The sequence below is a fragment of the Halichoerus grypus genome, chromosome 4, assembly GCF_964656455.1.
Source record: "Halichoerus grypus chromosome 4, mHalGry1.hap1.1, whole genome shotgun sequence".
Classification (NCBI taxonomy): Eukaryota; Metazoa; Chordata; class Mammalia; order Carnivora; family Phocidae; genus Halichoerus; species Halichoerus grypus.
The window spans coordinates 140,485,816-140,502,987 of record NC_135715.1 but is presented as its reverse complement, the minus strand read 5'-3'; the positions used below and the strand labels follow the sequence as shown (position 1 = coordinate 140,502,987).

At 41.3% G+C, this 17,172-nt stretch overlaps 1 protein-coding gene across 1 annotated transcript in view; it reads left to right on the top strand.

Moving 5' to 3' along the window:
- Positions 1 to 17,172, top strand: part of TTN (titin) — a 274,297-nt gene that overhangs the window by 246,808 nt on the left and 10,317 nt on the right. Inside the window, 23 exon segments of the mRNA XM_078071037.1 lie at positions 42 to 1,808; positions 2,135 to 2,428; positions 3,131 to 3,418; positions 3,537 to 3,836; positions 3,919 to 5,985; positions 6,082 to 6,384; positions 6,499 to 6,804; positions 6,914 to 7,204; positions 7,302 to 7,598; positions 7,726 to 8,031; positions 9,154 to 9,459; positions 9,541 to 9,822; positions 10,004 to 10,597; positions 10,718 to 11,005; positions 11,112 to 11,411; positions 11,846 to 12,148; positions 12,706 to 13,008; positions 13,123 to 13,707; positions 13,836 to 14,141; positions 14,256 to 14,555; positions 15,213 to 15,788; positions 15,894 to 16,199; positions 16,559 to 17,152. Of these exon segments, the coding sequence (XP_077927163.1) occupies positions 42 to 1,808; positions 2,135 to 2,428; positions 3,131 to 3,418; positions 3,537 to 3,836; positions 3,919 to 5,985; positions 6,082 to 6,384; positions 6,499 to 6,804; positions 6,914 to 7,204; positions 7,302 to 7,598; positions 7,726 to 8,031; positions 9,154 to 9,459; positions 9,541 to 9,822; positions 10,004 to 10,597; positions 10,718 to 11,005; positions 11,112 to 11,411; positions 11,846 to 12,148; positions 12,706 to 13,008; positions 13,123 to 13,707; positions 13,836 to 14,141; positions 14,256 to 14,555; positions 15,213 to 15,788; positions 15,894 to 16,199; positions 16,559 to 17,152 (11,262 nt within the window).

The following is a 17,172-nucleotide window of genomic DNA, read 5'->3' as shown; positions in this document are numbered from 1 at the left end:
TTGCTTTAAAATTAAAATATATGTCCATTTTATGTCTGCAGAGGAACCAGAGATCGACCTAGATGTGGCTCTCAGAACCTCTGTTATAGCTAAAGCTGGTGAAGATGTACAAGTGTTGATTCCCTTTAAAGGCCGGCCTCCACCTACTGTAACATGGAGAAAAGATGAGAAGAATCTCGGCAGTGATGCCAGATACAACATTCAAAACACCGATTCATCTTCGTTACTCATGATTCCTCAAGTCACTCGCAATGATACAGGAAAATATATTCTCACAATAGAAAACGGTGTTGGTCAACCGAAGTCTTCGACTGTGAGTGTTAAAGTGCTTGATACGCCAGCTGCCTGCCAGAAACTACAGGTGAAACATGTTTCTCGAGGCACAGTCACTTTGTTCTGGGATCCTCCTCTCATTGATGGAGGATCTCCCATAATTAATTATGTCATTGAAAAGAGAGATAGCACCAAGAGAACATGGTCTTCAGTGTCACACAAATGTACCAGTACATCCTTTAAGATAACAGATTTGTCAGAGAAAACTCCATTCTTCTTCAGAGTTCTTGCAGAAAATGAAATTGGAATTGGGGAACCCTGTGAAACTACAGAGCCAGTGAAGCCTGCTGAAGTCCCGGCTCCTATCCGTGATCTGTCAGTGAAAGACTCAACAAAGACTTCTGTTACCCTGAGCTGGACCAAGCCTGACTTTGATGGTGGTAGCATCATCACAGAATACGTTGTGGAAAGGAAAGGTAAAGGTGAACAAACATGGTCACATGCTGGCACAAGTAAGACCTGTGAAATTGAAGTGAGCCAACTTAAGGAACAGTCAGTCCTGGAATTCAGAGTGTCTGCCAAAAATGAGAAAGGGCTGAGTGATGCTGTCACTATTGGGCCAATTACAGTGAAAGAACTTGTAATTACACCTGAAGTTGACCTGTCAGATATCCCGGGGGCAAAAGTCGCTGTGAGAATTGGGCATAATGTGCACCTCGAATTACCTTATAAAGGAAAACCCAAACCATCTATCAGTTGGCTGAAAGATGGTTTGCCATTGAAAGAAAGCGAGTATGTTCGTTTCAGTAAAACCGAAAACAAAATTACTTTGAGTATTAAGAATGTCAAGAAAGAGAATGGAGGGAAATACACCCTTATTCTCGATAATGCAGTTTGTAGAAACTCATATCCCATTACAATCATCACACTTGGCCCACCATCAAAGCCCAAAGGGCCCATTCGATTTGATGAAATCAAGGCTGACAGTGTCATCATGTCATGGGACGTGCCCGAAGATGATGGAGGAGGAGAAATTACCTGTTACAGCATTGAGAAGCGGGAAGCTTCACAAACTAATTGGAAGATGGTGTGTTCAAGTGTTGCCAGGACAACTTTCAAAGTTCCTAATCTAGTCAAAGATGCTGAATACCAGTTTAGGGTTAGGGCGGAAAATAGATACGGAGTCAGCCAGCCACTTGTCTCAAACATTATTGTGGCAAAACACCAGTTCAGGATTCCTGGCCCCCCAGGAAAGCCAGTTGTATACAACGTGACTTCTGACGGCATGTCACTAACTTGGGATGCTCCAGTTTACGATGGTGGTTCAGAAGTTACTGGATTCCACGTTGAAAAGAAAGAAAGAAATAGCATCCTCTGGCAAAGAATTAATACATCACCAATATCTGGAAGAGAATATAGAGCTACTGGACTAATGGAAGGCCTAGATTACCAGTTCCGTGTATATGCTGAAAATTCTGCTGGCCTAAGCTCGCCCAGTGACCCAAGCAAATTTACTTTAGCTGTTTCTCCAGTAGGTAAGTAACAGAGTATTATTCAAATATATTTAATTCAGCAACTGAATATCTTACTGACAAGTAAATCAAACACAGCTTTTCTTCCACATATCACCTTCTCACCTATCTTCCGTCCACTAGAGAGCTGGTCAAGTAAAGCAAAGGGGATGATTTTAAGTCAGTCTAATAAAGTAATTTAAAGTTCTTTTTAAAGCTTAGCTACAAAAAAAAAATTGAAATTAAAATGAGCTCAGGGGATTTATTCATTTTTTCCTTCCACTGTGAATGAGCTGATGACAGAAATGGATTACAGAAATGATACTGTTAATTTCCATATAATTTTTTAGACCCACCTGGCACTCCTGACTACATTGACGTCACCCGGGAAACCATCACACTTAAATGGAACCCACCATTGCGTGATGGAGGCAGTAAGATTGTGGCCTATAGCATTGAGAAACGGCAAGGGAGTGATCGCTGGATCAGATGCAACTTTACTGATGTCAGTGAATGTCAGTACACAGTCACGGGACTTAGTCCTGGGGATCGATATGAGTTCAGAATAATTGCAAGAAATGCCGTTGGTACTGTAAGTCCGCCCTCGCAGTCTTCTGGCGTTATCATGACAAGAGACGAAAACGGTAAGCATTTACAACTGATCTCCAAATATGCCTAAAAGCATTTACATTTTTTTAAAGATCCTTTAGGCCCCTGGTCTGTAAAAGGGGAGCAGGAACATCATTTCTAACAGATTACCCAGGGTTGTTATGTGGATGAATTAGATTTTCTACCTTTCAGATAAAAAGAAGAAAAAAAAAAGCTAACTGGCATCAATTCTTTTTACCATGGCTATTGTCTCACTCTGTTCCCATATAAATAGCATGCAAATGGGAATGAGGTTTTTAGTTTTGTAATTCCAGTCATTTATAATAAAGAAAAACACTCTCAAGAATAACTGTCCAGCTTTACTGAAGTTAGTAAAATACAACATACACCCAATGGTACAGTCATCAGCTTGCTTGAGTGCAGCTGATGACCTCTTACAGGAACTTGTTTGAATATACAACAGCTTTAGGAAGTAAATGATCTATAAATGTTTTCTTCTTACAAATGGCAATGCAAGATTAATAACATGACAGACATAAAAAGGGGATAACCTGATAGCATGCAGATGTTCAGCCCCATAATCTAAATTCTCAATTATCAATCCTGCTTTCACAATAGCCTTTGGTAACACAGGATAAACATTACCCTTCCAAGCTTTAGGATATGGTGCTAACGTAAAACATGCTTATGTTTTTATTTAGCCAAACTAACTCATAGTATTTCTATTTCTTTTATAGTTCCACCAACTGTAGAGTTTGCCCCTGAGTACTTTGATGGTCTCGTTATTAAGTCTGGAGAGAGCCTTAGGATTAAAGCTTTGGTGCAGGGACGGCCGGTACCTCGAGTAACTTGGTTTAAAGATGGAGTAGAAATTGAAAAGAAGATGAATATGGAAATAACTGATGTCCTAGGATCCACCAGCCTTTTCGTTAGAGATGCTACCCGAGACCATCGTGGTGTATATAGTGTGGAAGCCAAAAGTGCATCTGGCTCCTCAAAAGCAGAAATTACAGTGAAAGTACAAGGTACTTCTGAAATAACTTCTTAATCTTACAATTTACAGGACTTGGGTTAGAGACATGCCTGACTACATTTTTAAGGGGCAAGGAAAAATAAACTAACTCTGGAAACTTTTTCTTATAGATACACCAGGAAAAGTAGTTGGGCCAATAAGATTCACCAATATTACTGGCGAGAAGATGACCCTGTGGTGGGATGCTCCTCTCAACGATGGCTGTGCTCCCGTCACTCACTACATCATTGAAAAACGGGAAACCAGCAGACTTGCTTGGGCACTAATTGAGGATAATTGTCAAGCCCACAGCTATACTGCCACTAAACTAATAACTGGCAATGAATACCAATTCCGTGTTTCTGCAGTTAACAAGTTTGGTGTTGGGAGGCCACTTGATTCTGACCCAGTGGTTGCTCAAATACAATACAGTAAGTATCTGTATTTACCAAGTGGTACTATGTTGTAAGATTAACTTCCAACCAACATGTCTAACTTGTCTTCATTTTACAGCTGTTCCCGATGCCCCTGGCACTCCAGAACCTAGTAATGTAACAGGCAATAGCATTACCCTGACATGGGCAAGGCCAGAATCAGATGGTGGCAATGAAATTCAACAATATATCCTTGAAAGGAGAGAAAAGAAAAGCACACGATGGGTAAAAGTGATCAGCAAGAGACCAATCTCTGAGACAAGATTCAAAGTCACTGGTCTGATAGAGGGTAATGAGTATGAATTCCATGTCATGGCTGAAAATGCTGCAGGAGTAGGACCTGCAAGTGGTATCTCAAGACTAATCAAATGTAGAGAGCCAGTCAGCCCACCAAGTGCTCCCACTGTGGTCAAAGTGACAGACACATCCAAGACAACTGTGAGCTTAGAATGGTCTAAGCCAGTGTTTGATGGCGGCATGGAAATAATTGGATATATTATTGAAATGTGCAAAGCTGACTTAGGAGACTGGCACAAGGTAAATGCAGAGGCATGTGTGAAAACAAGGTATACAGTCACTGATCTACAAGCAGGTGAAGAATACAAATTCCGGGTTAGTGCTATCAATGGTGCTGGAAAAGGAGAGAGCAGTGAAGTGACTGGCACAATTAAAGCAGTTGACCGATTAGCAGCTCCTGAGTTAGATATCGATGCAAACTTCAAGCAGACCCATATTGTTAGAGCTGGGGCCAGTATTCGCCTCTTCATTGCCTACCAGGGTAGACCTACTCCTACAGCTGTGTGGACCAAACCTGACTCCAACCTTAGCATTCGGGCTGATATCCACACAACAGACTCTTTCAGCACCCTCACTGTGGAAAACTGCAACAGAAATGATGCAGGGAAATACACCCTTACCGTAGAAAACAACAGTGGTAGTAAATCAATCACATTCACTGTAAAGGTGCTAGACACTCCAGGCCCACCTGGCCCAATCACTTTCAAGGATGTGACCCGCGGAACTGTTACACTGATGTGGGATGCTCCTATCCTTGATGGTGGTGCCCGAATCCATCATTATGTGGTAGAAAAACGAGAAGCAAGTCGTCGTAGCTGGCAGGCTATCAATGAAAAATGCACTCGTCAGATCCTCAAGGTCAGTGACCTGGCAGAAGGCGTTCCATACTATTTCCGTGTTTCTGCAGAAAATGAGTATGGTGTGGGTGAACCCTATGAAATGCCAGAACCAATCGTAGCCACAGAACAGCCTGCTCCCCCTAAGAGACTTGATATCATTGACACAAGCAAATTCTCTGCAGTCTTAGCTTGGCTTAAACCTGACCATGATGGAGGCAGCCGGATCACTGGCTACCTTCTCGAAATGAGACAAAAGGGATCTGACTTCTGGGTTGAGGCTGGTCGCACCAAACAGCTGACTTTCACAGTTGAGTGCCTGGTTGAGAACACTGAATATGAATTCCGTGTGAAGGCCAAGAATGATGCTGGCTACAGTGAACCCAGGGAAGCCTTCTCCTCTGTCATCATCAAGGAGCCTCAAATTGAGCCCACTGCTGATCTCACTGGAATTACTAATCAGCTCATAACTTGCAAAGCAGGAAGCACATTTACCATTGATGTCCCAATCACTGGTCGTCCTGCTCCCAAAGTAACATGGAAGCTTGAAGAAATGAGACTTAAGGAGACAGATCGAGTGAGTATCACAACAACAAAAGACAGAACCACCCTGTCTGTAAAGGATAGCATGAGAGGTGACTCTGGAAGATACTTCTTGACCCTGGAAAACACAGCTGGTGTTAAAACATTTACCATCACAGTTGTGGTCATTGGAAGGCCAGGTCCAGTAACTGGCCCCATTGAGGTCTCATCTGTCTCAGCTGAATCATGTGTCCTGTCATGGGCTGAACCTAAAGATGATGGAGGTACTGACATTACTAATTACATAGTTGAAAAGCGTGAATCAGGCACAACAGCTTGGCAGCTTGTCAATTCCAGTGTCAAGCGCACTCAGATTAAAGTCACTCATCTCACAAAATACATGGAATATTCTTTCCGTGTCAGTTCGGAGAACAGATTTGGTGTCAGCAAGCCTCTAGAATCAGCACCAATAATTGCTGAGCATCCATTCGGTAAGAAAAATAAAAATATTTCAAACTCCATTATTAAGTATTTCCCCTGAATTTTATAAAATTGTATTCATATTTGATACCTTTGTTTATATTTAGTCCCTCCAAGTGCTCCTACCAGACCTGAAGTTTACCATGTGTCTGCCAATGCCATGTCTATTCGTTGGGAAGAACCTTACCATGATGGTGGCAGTAAAATCACTGGCTACTGGGTTGAGAAGAAAGAACGTAACACCATTCTTTGGGTGAAAGAAAACAAAGTGCCATGCTTAGAGTGCAACTACAAAGTGAGTGGCCTGGTAGAAGGACTAGAATACCAGTTCAGAACATACGCACTCAATGCTGCAGGTGTTAGCAAAGCCAGTGAAGCTTCAAGACCTATGATGGCTCAAAACCCAGTTGGTATGTATTAAAACTGAATGGGTATATTTGTTTATTACCATCATCACCATCATCATTATTGACACTAGAATTCAGAGTTGTATTTTTTTAACTTGACTTTTGCATCCCTTCCAGATGCACCAGGAAGACCAGAGGTAACAGATGTCACAAGATCAACAGTGTCACTGATTTGGTCTGCCCCAGTGTATGACGGTGGCAGCAAGGTTGTGGGCTACATCGTAGAGCGTAAGCCGGTCAGTGAGGTTGGAGACGGTCGCTGGCTAAAGTGCAACTATACCATTGTATCTGACAATTTCTTCACCGTGACTGCTCTCAGTGAAGGAGACACTTACGAATTCCGTGTGTTGGCTAAGAATGCCGCAGGAGTAATTAGCAAAGGATCAGAATCTACAGGCCCTGTCACTTGCAGAGATGAATATGGTAAAATAAATCAATAAATAATAATCATCAATGTACTCCTTTTAAATGATCACCATTTTGTGAAAATAAACTGTCATATATTTATTCATATCCATTTTGCCTATGACAGCTCCACCCAAAGCTGAACTGGATGCCAGATTACAGGGTGATGTGGTCACCATCAGAGCAGGCTCGGATCTTGTCCTTGACGCTGCAGTTGGTGGCAAACCTGAACCCAAAATTATCTGGACCAAAGGGGACAAGGAACTAGATCTCTGTGAAAAAGTCTCTTTGCAGTATACAGGCAAACGGGCAACTGCTGTGATCAAGTTCTGTGACAGAAGTGACAGTGGAAAATACACGTTAACAGTGAAGAATGCCAGTGGGACCAAGGCCGTGTCTGTCGTGGTCAAAGTTCTTGGTAAGCATGTCAAATGTTCTTTTATTTTTTATAGAATTTTCAAGTGTGGAGAAAAAAAAAGATCTGAATCATTACTTGCCATTGACACCTGTTTCAGATTCCCCTGGCCCATGTGGAAAGCTCACCATCAGCAGAGTAACAGAGGAAAAGTGCACTTTAGCCTGGAGCCTTCCTCAGGAAGATGGAGGGGCAGAAATAACTCACTACATCGTGGAAAGACGAGAGACTAGCAGGCTCAACTGGGTGATCGTCGAAGGCGAATGCCCAACCCTGTCCTATGTAGTTACCAGACTCATTAAGAACAATGAATACATATTCCGAGTGCGGGCAGTGAACAAATATGGCCCTGGTGTGCCTGTTGAATCAGAGCCAATTGTAGCCAGAAACTCATTCAGTGAGTATGAACACTTTGAAACAACTTGGTAGTTAAATATAATGGGATCGGGGGAGAAGGGGACATTCCTATCAATAGTGATTTTGTGTAATTCTGACCATCCTCATTTTCATAAAAATATAAACAGCTATTCCAACACAACCGGGCATACCTGAAGAAGTTGGGGCCGGCAAAGAGCATATCATCATTCAATGGACAAAACCTGAATCTGATGGTGGTAATGAGATCAACAACTACCTAGTAGACAAACGTGAGAAAAAGAGTTTGCGCTGGACACGTGTCAACAAAGACTATGTGGTATATGATACCAGGCTGAAGGTGACTGGCCTCATGGAAGGTTGTGATTACCAGTTCCGGGTCACCGCGGTGAATGCTGCTGGTAACAGTGAACCCAGCGAAGCTTCCAACTTTATCTCATGCCGAGAACCATCATGTGAGTTCCAAGAATCACACATAAATCATCAAAACCATGTTACAAATAATTTTCCAATATACCATTTCCAAGAACCTCTGGAATTTATGAATGATCTAGAAAAGCATATGCTTATTAGAGGGATCTTAAATACAGCTAAGCCAGAACATTTCAACCATACTTCTGTTGATAAGTTAGCAGTTACATTGCTAAAAATTATCACAGTATTTTCCAGTCTGTGAAAAAATTATTTTCCTACCAATATGAAAGAGATTTTATAAATATTGTGGTGTAGTGATAATAATTACTAAAAAGAAAAAAATGTCTCTTTTAAGAAGAGCATAAAGGTTAGTATTCTAATAAGTGCCTAACAAAATTATTGTCCCAAGAGCTTCAAAAATAAGTGGCAAATCCTTGTACAGAGTTTGAGCCCAATGACTAAAAAGAATATACCATTGTGACTGAATAGGGGAAGAAGAAGAAACCACTTCCTGTACTCATTAGAAACATAGAGGTGACAAGTGATATTAACCCTGTGAAAGCCGAGCAACTAAGGAAAAGTCCCTGAGAACAGGTATTTTAAGCAATGAGCTGGGCTAGAAGAATCCAACATAGCTAGCCAAAGTAGCAGGAAAAAACCATCTATCTTTCTAAAGAAATGTAATTTTTAAAATAAAATAATAATGATGTTGATAATGATATAGCATACAGCACTGTCCTATAATATCAGAGGAGCCCAGTTACGCAGATTATCTTGGTGAGTGTGGACAAAGAACAAAAATGCCTTACTTTTCTGGGGGAGGGAGAATAAGAAAGGGAAGGTGACTACATACTTGTGGGTTAAGATGCAGCGATCATAGGGTAACTTGTATTTCTTATGGCCCATAAGGATACATCTTCAATGAATCCTTTTTTTAAATTTTAATCCTTTACTACACTATAAAAAGACCTTTTAAAATATTGAGTTGAATAAATCACAGGGTTTTTTTCCCCCCCCCAAACCTTACTAAAAGACCTTTTGAAATACTGGGGGGGGGGGGGGCAAGAAGAACAATGTCTTTGTGAGTCTTAAAAACCAAAAATATAAACCTCAAAGCTTCCTTATTTGTATAATGTCTGAATCCCCCTTTTTAAATTCCACAGATACCCCTGGACCACCTTCTGCTCCAAGAATTGTGGATACCACCAAGTCCAGCATTAGTTTGGCATGGACCAAGCCCATGTATGATGGTGGCATTGACATCATGGGATATGTTCTTGAAATGCAAGAGAAGGATACTGATCACTGGTACCGAGTGCATACCAATGCCACAATAAGAAATACTGAATTCACTGTGCCAGACCTTAAAATGGGCCAGAAATACTCCTTCAGGGTTGCTGCTGTGAATGCGAAGGGTATGAGTGAATACAGTGAGTCAACTGCTGAAATTGAGCCCGTGGAAAGACTAGGTATTTATAATATAAGCTTTTAGGTGAATTATTTTCTCACCACACCTGTTCGTGAATTAAGTTTTGACATTTACTTTCCAGAAATACCAGACCTAGAGCTTGCAGATGACTTAAAGAAGACTGTGACCATCAGAGCTGGGGCCTCATTGCGCCTGATGGTGTCTGTATCTGGAAGACCACCTCCCGTCATCACATGGAGCAAGAAGGGCATTGACCTTGCAAACAGGGCAATTATTGACACCACTGACAGCTACTCTTTACTTATTGTGGACAAAGTTAACCGGTACGATGCTGGAAAATACACTATTGAAGCCGAAAATCAATCTGGCAAGAAATCAGCAACAGTCCTTGTTAAAGTATACGGTAAGTATTGGTCTTAAAATTGACTATACTGTGAGTAGATCTCTTAGAAAAAAATACCCCTTGACCTAGGATCACCTCTCTAGAGAGAAACCATGTTGAATACGTGCTCCTGGAAGACACAAAACAAAAAGCTATCAAGCAATCGGCAAATAAGTATGAATCTTACATTCTACTTTTTTAGATACTCCTGGTCCCTGTCCTTCGGTGAGAGTTAAAGAAGTATCAAGAGATTCTGTGACCATTACCTGGGAAATTCCCACAATTGATGGTGGAGCTCCTGTCAACAATTACATTATTGAGAAGCGTGAAGCTGCCATGAGAGCATTCAAAACAGTAACTACCAAATGCAGCAAGACACTTTACCGAATTTCCGGACTTGTAGAAGGAACCATGTACTATTTCCGAGTGTTGCCAGAAAACATTTATGGCATTGGGGAACCCCGTGAAACATCTGATGCAGTTCTGATCTCAGAAGTACCTCTGGTGCCTACAAAGCTAGAAGTGGTCGATGTCACCAAATCAACTGTCACTCTGGCCTGGGAAAAACCACTCTATGATGGTGGTAGCCGACTCACTGGATATGTTCTTGAGGCCTGCAAAGCTGGCACTGAGAGATGGATGAAGGTTGTCACCTTAAAACCCACCGTCCTAGAGCACACTGTTACTTCCTTAAACGAAGGCGAACAGTACCTATTCAGAGTAAGGGCACAAAATGAGAAAGGCGTGTCGGAACCAAGAGAGATCATCACAGCCGTGACTGTACAAGACCTCAGAGGTATGTACCACATCACCAAAAACATCAATAATAGTGAAGTAAAGAAAACATTCTGAATTCGTGATACTTCGTCATTAGGAACAATGCTTAAGAATTAAAGGGCTACTTTCTTTCTCCTAGTGTTGCCAACAATTGATCTTTCTACAATGCCTCAGAAGACCATTCATGTCCCAGCCGGCAGACCAGTGGAGCTCGTGATACCCATAGCCGGTCGTCCACCTCCTGCTGCTTCCTGGTTCTTTGCTGGTTCTAAACTAAGGGAATCAGAGCGTGTCACAGTTGAAACTCACACTAAAGTAGCTAAATTAACCATCCGTGAAACCACTATCAGAGATACCGGAGAATATACACTTGAATTGAAGAATGTAACTGGAACTACTTCAGAGACCATCAAAGTTATCATTCTTGGTAAGGATGTGTGACAAAGACACATATATGAAAGTTGTTGATGTTCAGTCACCCAATTGTGATCTGAAGTGAAAATTAATTTCCCGGATTTCTTTCTCTTTCATAGACAAGCCTGGTCCTCCAACTGGGCCTATTAAGATTGATGAAATTGATGCTACTTCAATTACCATTTCCTGGGTACCACCTGAATTGGATGGTGGCGCTCCATTGAGCGGTTATGTGGTAGAACAGCGTGATGCCCATCGTCCAGGATGGCTGCCAGTGTCTGAATCAGTGACTAGACAGACTTTTAAATTTACCAGACTCACTGAAGGAAATGAGTATGTGTTCCGTGTGGCTGCAACAAACCGCTTCGGGATTGGCTCTTACTTGCAGTCTGAGGTCATAGAATGTCGCAGCAGCATCAGTAAGTCCTTGGACCTTTCAGGCCACCATTCTCCCCACCTGATTCTGAACATGAACAGAAGGGAATCTGTTTTTACTATGTCCTAAGGAAAAAGAGGTCCCAAAATTCACCCCAGGGTCTTTCTAAGGTTTCTAAATTTTCCTGGAGGTTTTCAACATGGTTAATTTTTTTTTTTTTTTTTTAAATGAAAAAGAGGAAGGAGAAAAGGAGGGATGGAGACAGGAGGGACTGGCTAGGTTATAATGAGAAAAAAATCAGAATGCATGCTTAATAAATGTTTATAAAATTGAAGAAAATGAGGAATCTCAAGAAAAGTACAAAAATTGGAAAAATAGTCACATGCTATTTAAAAAGCTAAGACATACTTACAGAAATGTGTCTTTATTTTAATGTATTCTCATTGCCATAATGTGTTTACCTCTGTCTTACTCCAGGTATTCCTGGACCTCCAGAAACATTACAAATATTTGATGTCTCCCGTGATGGCATGACATTGACTTGGTACCCACCAGAAAACGATGGTGGCTCCCAAGTGACTGGATATATTATAGAGCGCAAAGAAGTGAGAGCAGATCGATGGGTCCGTGTAAATAAAGTACCAGTGACAATGACACGGTACCGTTCCACTGGCCTTATTGAAGGCTTAGAATATGAACACCGTGTCACAGCCATTAATGTGAGAGGGACTGGGAAACCAAGTCGTCCTTCCAAACCCATTGTTGCCATGGATCCAATTGGTAAATACATTGTGTATAGGTCAATTTTTTGAGGTATAATTTAAATGTAGAAAAATTTATCCTTCTGAAATACGTAATTCTAAGTTTTGAAAAGGTCCTGTTGTATAAGCACCACCACAGTCAAAATACAGAATTCTTCCATCAGCCCCAAAAGTTCATTTGTGGATACCCTCCCCACTCCAGCCCCTAGCAGCTTTGGGCAAGTAACTTTTTATATTCTCCTCTTGAATCTATTCCCCATTCTTTAAAATGGGACTTATAATACATGCCCTATATCAGTGTTTAATTCTTTGAATAAGTTAATATTTCTGAAAGCACTTTAAAATCTGATGATAAATGTAAGATGGTAGTCGTGATCATAAACAAAGCACATTTAAGACAAAGGAAAAAGCCAAGAGCTTTAAGAATTTTTAACTGATAAAAGTGAATAAAATTTAAAAAAAAACTATATTCTAATGCTAACAGTCCATGTTTACACAACTCATTGCATGTTAGGTGGCAGAGCTGAGTTTCAGCTTTGCAGCAACAATATCTTATTGTCTTACTCTTAACCCCAGCTCCTCCAGGAAAGCCACAAAACCCAAGAGTTACTGATACAACAAGGACATCAGTCTCCCTGGCCTGGAGTGTTCCAGAAGATGAAGGAGGATCTAAAGTCACAGGCTACTTGATTGAAATGCAAAAAGTAGATCAACATGAATGGACCAAATGTAACACCACCCCAACCAAGATTCGGGAGTATACCCTAACACATCTACCTCAGGGCACTGAATACAGATTTCGTGTCCTAGCTTGTAATGCTGGTGGACCTGGGGAGCCTGCTGAGGTACCAGGAACAGTCAAAGTCACTGAAATGCTTGGTAAGACATATGATCGCTTACTTTCTGCTAATAATTGCCTTAAGATTTATTTCTTACCATCCCCCCCCCCCACTGCCCAAAAAATGCTAATTGTAACTGGCTCTTTTTTCCCAGAATATCCTGATTATGAACTTGATGAAAGATACCAAGAAGGTATCTTTGTAAGACAAGGTGGAGTCATCAGACTTACCATACCAATCAAAGGAAAACCATTCCCAATATGTAAATGGACCAAGGAAGGCCAAGATGTTAGTAAGCATGCCATGATTGCAACCTCTGAAACACACACTGAGCTTGTAATCAAAGAAGCAGACAGGGATGATTCTGGCACTTATGACCTGGTTCTGGAAAACAAGTGTGGCAAGAAGGCTGTCTACATCAAAGTCAGGGTGATAGGAAATCCCAACCCTCCTGAAGGGCCACTTGAATATGACGACATACAAGCTCGCTCTGTAAGGGTCAGTTGGAGACCCCCTGCCGATGATGGTGGTGCTGACATCTTAGGCTATATTCTTGAGAGACGAGAAGTGTCTAAAGCCGCCTGGTATACAATTGATTCCAGAGTCCGAGGTACATCTCTGGTGGTAAAAGGCCTCAAAGAGAACGTGGAATACCATTTCCGTGTTTCAGCTGAAAACCAGTTTGGCATAAGCAAACCCTTAAAATCTGAAGAACCAGTCATACCAAAAACACCACTGAGTAAGTACTCTTCCAACCACCACACTGTACAAATTCTTCCAGTACTCTTTCATTTTGAAATGAAAGCCATCAGCTTACAAGATATGGGACTGTACTCTTAACACACATTTTCTACTTTATATCCATAGATCCTCCAGAGCCTCCAAGCAATCCTCCAGAAGTGCTCGATGTGACCAAGAGTTCTGTCAGCCTGTCTTGGTCCCGGCCCAAAGACGATGGTGGTTCTCGAGTCACAGGCTACTACATTGAACGCAAGGAGACATCAACCGACAAGTGGGTCAGGCACAACAAGACTCAGATAACAACCACAATGTACACTGTCACTGGGCTTGTTCCTGATGCAGAGTATCAGTTCCGCATCATCGCACAGAATGATGTTGGCCTAAGCGAGACCAGCCCTGCTTCTGAACCAGTTGTTTGCAAAGATCCATTTGGTAAGGAGAGTTTCTAAAGGGGTTCAAACCAAAGAGGCAAGCCATCTTTGGTCTTTCTCTTTTATTTCAGCAGTAAAGCTGATTCCCTTTTCAATTGTTTTAAAAATATTTCAGATAAGCCAAGCCAACCTGGAGAAGTTGAGATTCTTTCAATATCCAAAGATAGTGTCACTCTACAGTGGGAGAAACCTGAATGTGACGGTGGCAAAGAAATCCTTGGATACTGGGTTGAATATAGGCAGTCTGGAGACAGTGCCTGGAAGAAGAGCAATAAGGACCGCATCAAGGACAGACAATTCACAATAGGGGGTTTGCTGGAAGCCACTGAATATGAATTCAGGGTTTTTGCTGAGAATGAGACCGGGCTTAGCAGACCTCGAAGAACTGCTATGTCTATAAAGACTAAACTAACATGTAAGTAGCCACTAGTTCTCTGCTTATGACCTACAAACTAAGCAACGTATTGAGGCTAATTCTTCCTTTATATTAAGTAGACATACAGAAAACCTTACTGGAGAGCAAGTGTTTGGGAAGAGTGAACTCACTTTGGCATATACACACACAGGAAATAGCTGCTATGTTCTATAGGAAGTCATTCCAAGCACATAACTCAGTAGATGTTAGGTGCAGTGACCTGAGCACCTTCTTAGAGCCATTTCTCCTTCAAATGCAATGGTTTGGGATTTTTTTTTTTTTTTTATGCTTCCTAATAAGACTTGTATGGTCAACAAATGTACCCCACTTCAGTGAACATAAGGCAAAGATTCTCTCTATAGATTTATAGAGAGAATTCATATTTCCCCAAACCCCTAAACATTATTGATGTCTCCCAATTGTAAAGAGAAAAGTCACTCTACATAATAATGTGACGATGTGCTCACTGAATCCCTATTTTCCATAGGGCCCCAGGAAAAGCGCTATGAAATTTTTAAGAACTAGACTCATGTGTAAATCATGGTATCTAATAGAGTGTTAGTCAAAAGGATAAATTCATTCCTGATATACAAGGACAGAGGATTACAGATTCAGTAGTAATAATAATGCATTACTATTATCTTTCATCTCCTTCAGCTGGAGAGGCTCCAGGAGTGCGCAAAGAAATGAAGGATGTTACCACCAAGTTGGGCGAAGCTGCTCAACTGTCATGCCAGATTGTTGGAAGGCCTCTTCCTGACATTAAATGGTACCGATTTGGTAAGGAGCTGGTACAAAGCCGGAAGTACAAAATGTCTTCAGATGGACGCACACATACGCTAACAGTAATGACAGAGGAACAGGAAGATGAAGGTGTTTATACCTGCATAGCTACTAATGAGGTTGGAGAAGTAGAAACCAGTAGTAAGCTTCTCCTGCAAGCAACACCACAGTTCCATCCTGGTTACCCACTGAAAGAGAAATATTACGGTGCTGTGGGTTCGACACTTCGACTTCATGTCATGTACATTGGTCGTCCAGTACCTTCCATCACTTGGTTCTATGGCCAGAAACTTTTGCAAAACTCAGAAAACATTACTATTGAAAACACTGAGCACTATACTCATCTTGTCATGAAGAATGTCCAACGTAAGACTCATGCTGGGAAATACAAAGTTCAGCTCAGCAATGTCTTCGGAACAGTTGATGCCATCCTTGATGTGGAAATACAAGGTATTTTATTTTAGTTTTTAGTGTTTTTTTAATTTTTCAAGAAAAAAGAGATCTCAGGCGACATACTACAAAGAAAACCACTATCATTGTATTTTCTCACAACAGATAAACCAGACAAACCCACAGGACCAATTGTGATAGAAGCTCTATTGAAGAACTCTGCAGTGATCAGCTGGAAACCACCTGCAGATGATGGAGGCTCCTGGATCACCAACTATGTGGTGGAGAAATGTGAGGCCAAGGAAGGGGCTGAATGGCAATTGGTGTCTTCAGCCATCTCAGTGACAACCTGCAGAATTGTAAACCTCACAGAAAATGCTGGCTATTACTTCCGGGTTTCAGCCCAGAACACTTTTGGCATCAGTGAGCCTCTGGAGGTTGCCTCAGTTGTGATCATTAAGAGTCCTTTTGGTGAGTACAACCTCTACAGTCTTCCTATGGCAAAATTCCATCCTTACATAAAACTCTTATTAACAGAAATAACTTTTGAAAGAAAATAGCCAAGATTCAAATAAAGTACAAGTGCATTTTAGCTCACTAAAATTGAACTTTTGCAATCTACAAGGGCAAATATAAACCCTGTTCTTCTTCTTTAAAAATGAACTTTGTGTTTTGATAAGTTTCTTAGCACAAAGTGACCCATTTCATTTTTCTGGAATAGCTGTTCTTAGAACTTTGGGTTCGTAAGATTTTCTTTTAAAAAACTAAGCTTTTAATAAAGCTGCTTGTTTCACCTCATGACTCAAATCTTTCTTGTTTCTTTGAAACAGGAAAGCCAGGTGCTCCTGGCAAACCAACTATCACTGCTCTCACAAAAGATTCTTGTGTTGTGGCTTGGAAGCCACCTGCCAGTGATGGAGGTGCAAAGATTAGAAATTACTACCTTGAGAAACGTGAGAAGAAGCAGAATAAATGGATTGCTGTGACAACAGAAGAAATTCGAGAAACTGTCTTTTCAGTGCAAAACCTTATTGAAGGTCTTGAATATGAGTTCCGTGTGAAATGTGAAAATCTAGGTGGGGAAAGTGAATGGAGTGAAATATCAGAACCTGCCACTCCCAAATCTGATGTCCCAATTCAGGCACCACACTTTAAAGAGGAACTGAGAAATCTAAATGTCAGATATCAGAGCAATGCTACTTTGGTCTGCAAAGTGACTGGTCATCCGAAACCTATTGTGAAATGGTACAGACAAGGCAAAGAAATCATTGCAGATGGATTAAAGTACAGGATTCAAGAGTTTAAGGGTGGCTACCACCAGCTCATCATTGCAAGTGTCACAGATGATGATGCCACAGTTTACCAAGTCAGAGCTACCAACCAAGGGGGATCTGTGTCTGGCACTGCCTCCTTGGAAGTAGAAGGTAAATACCTCAAATCTATA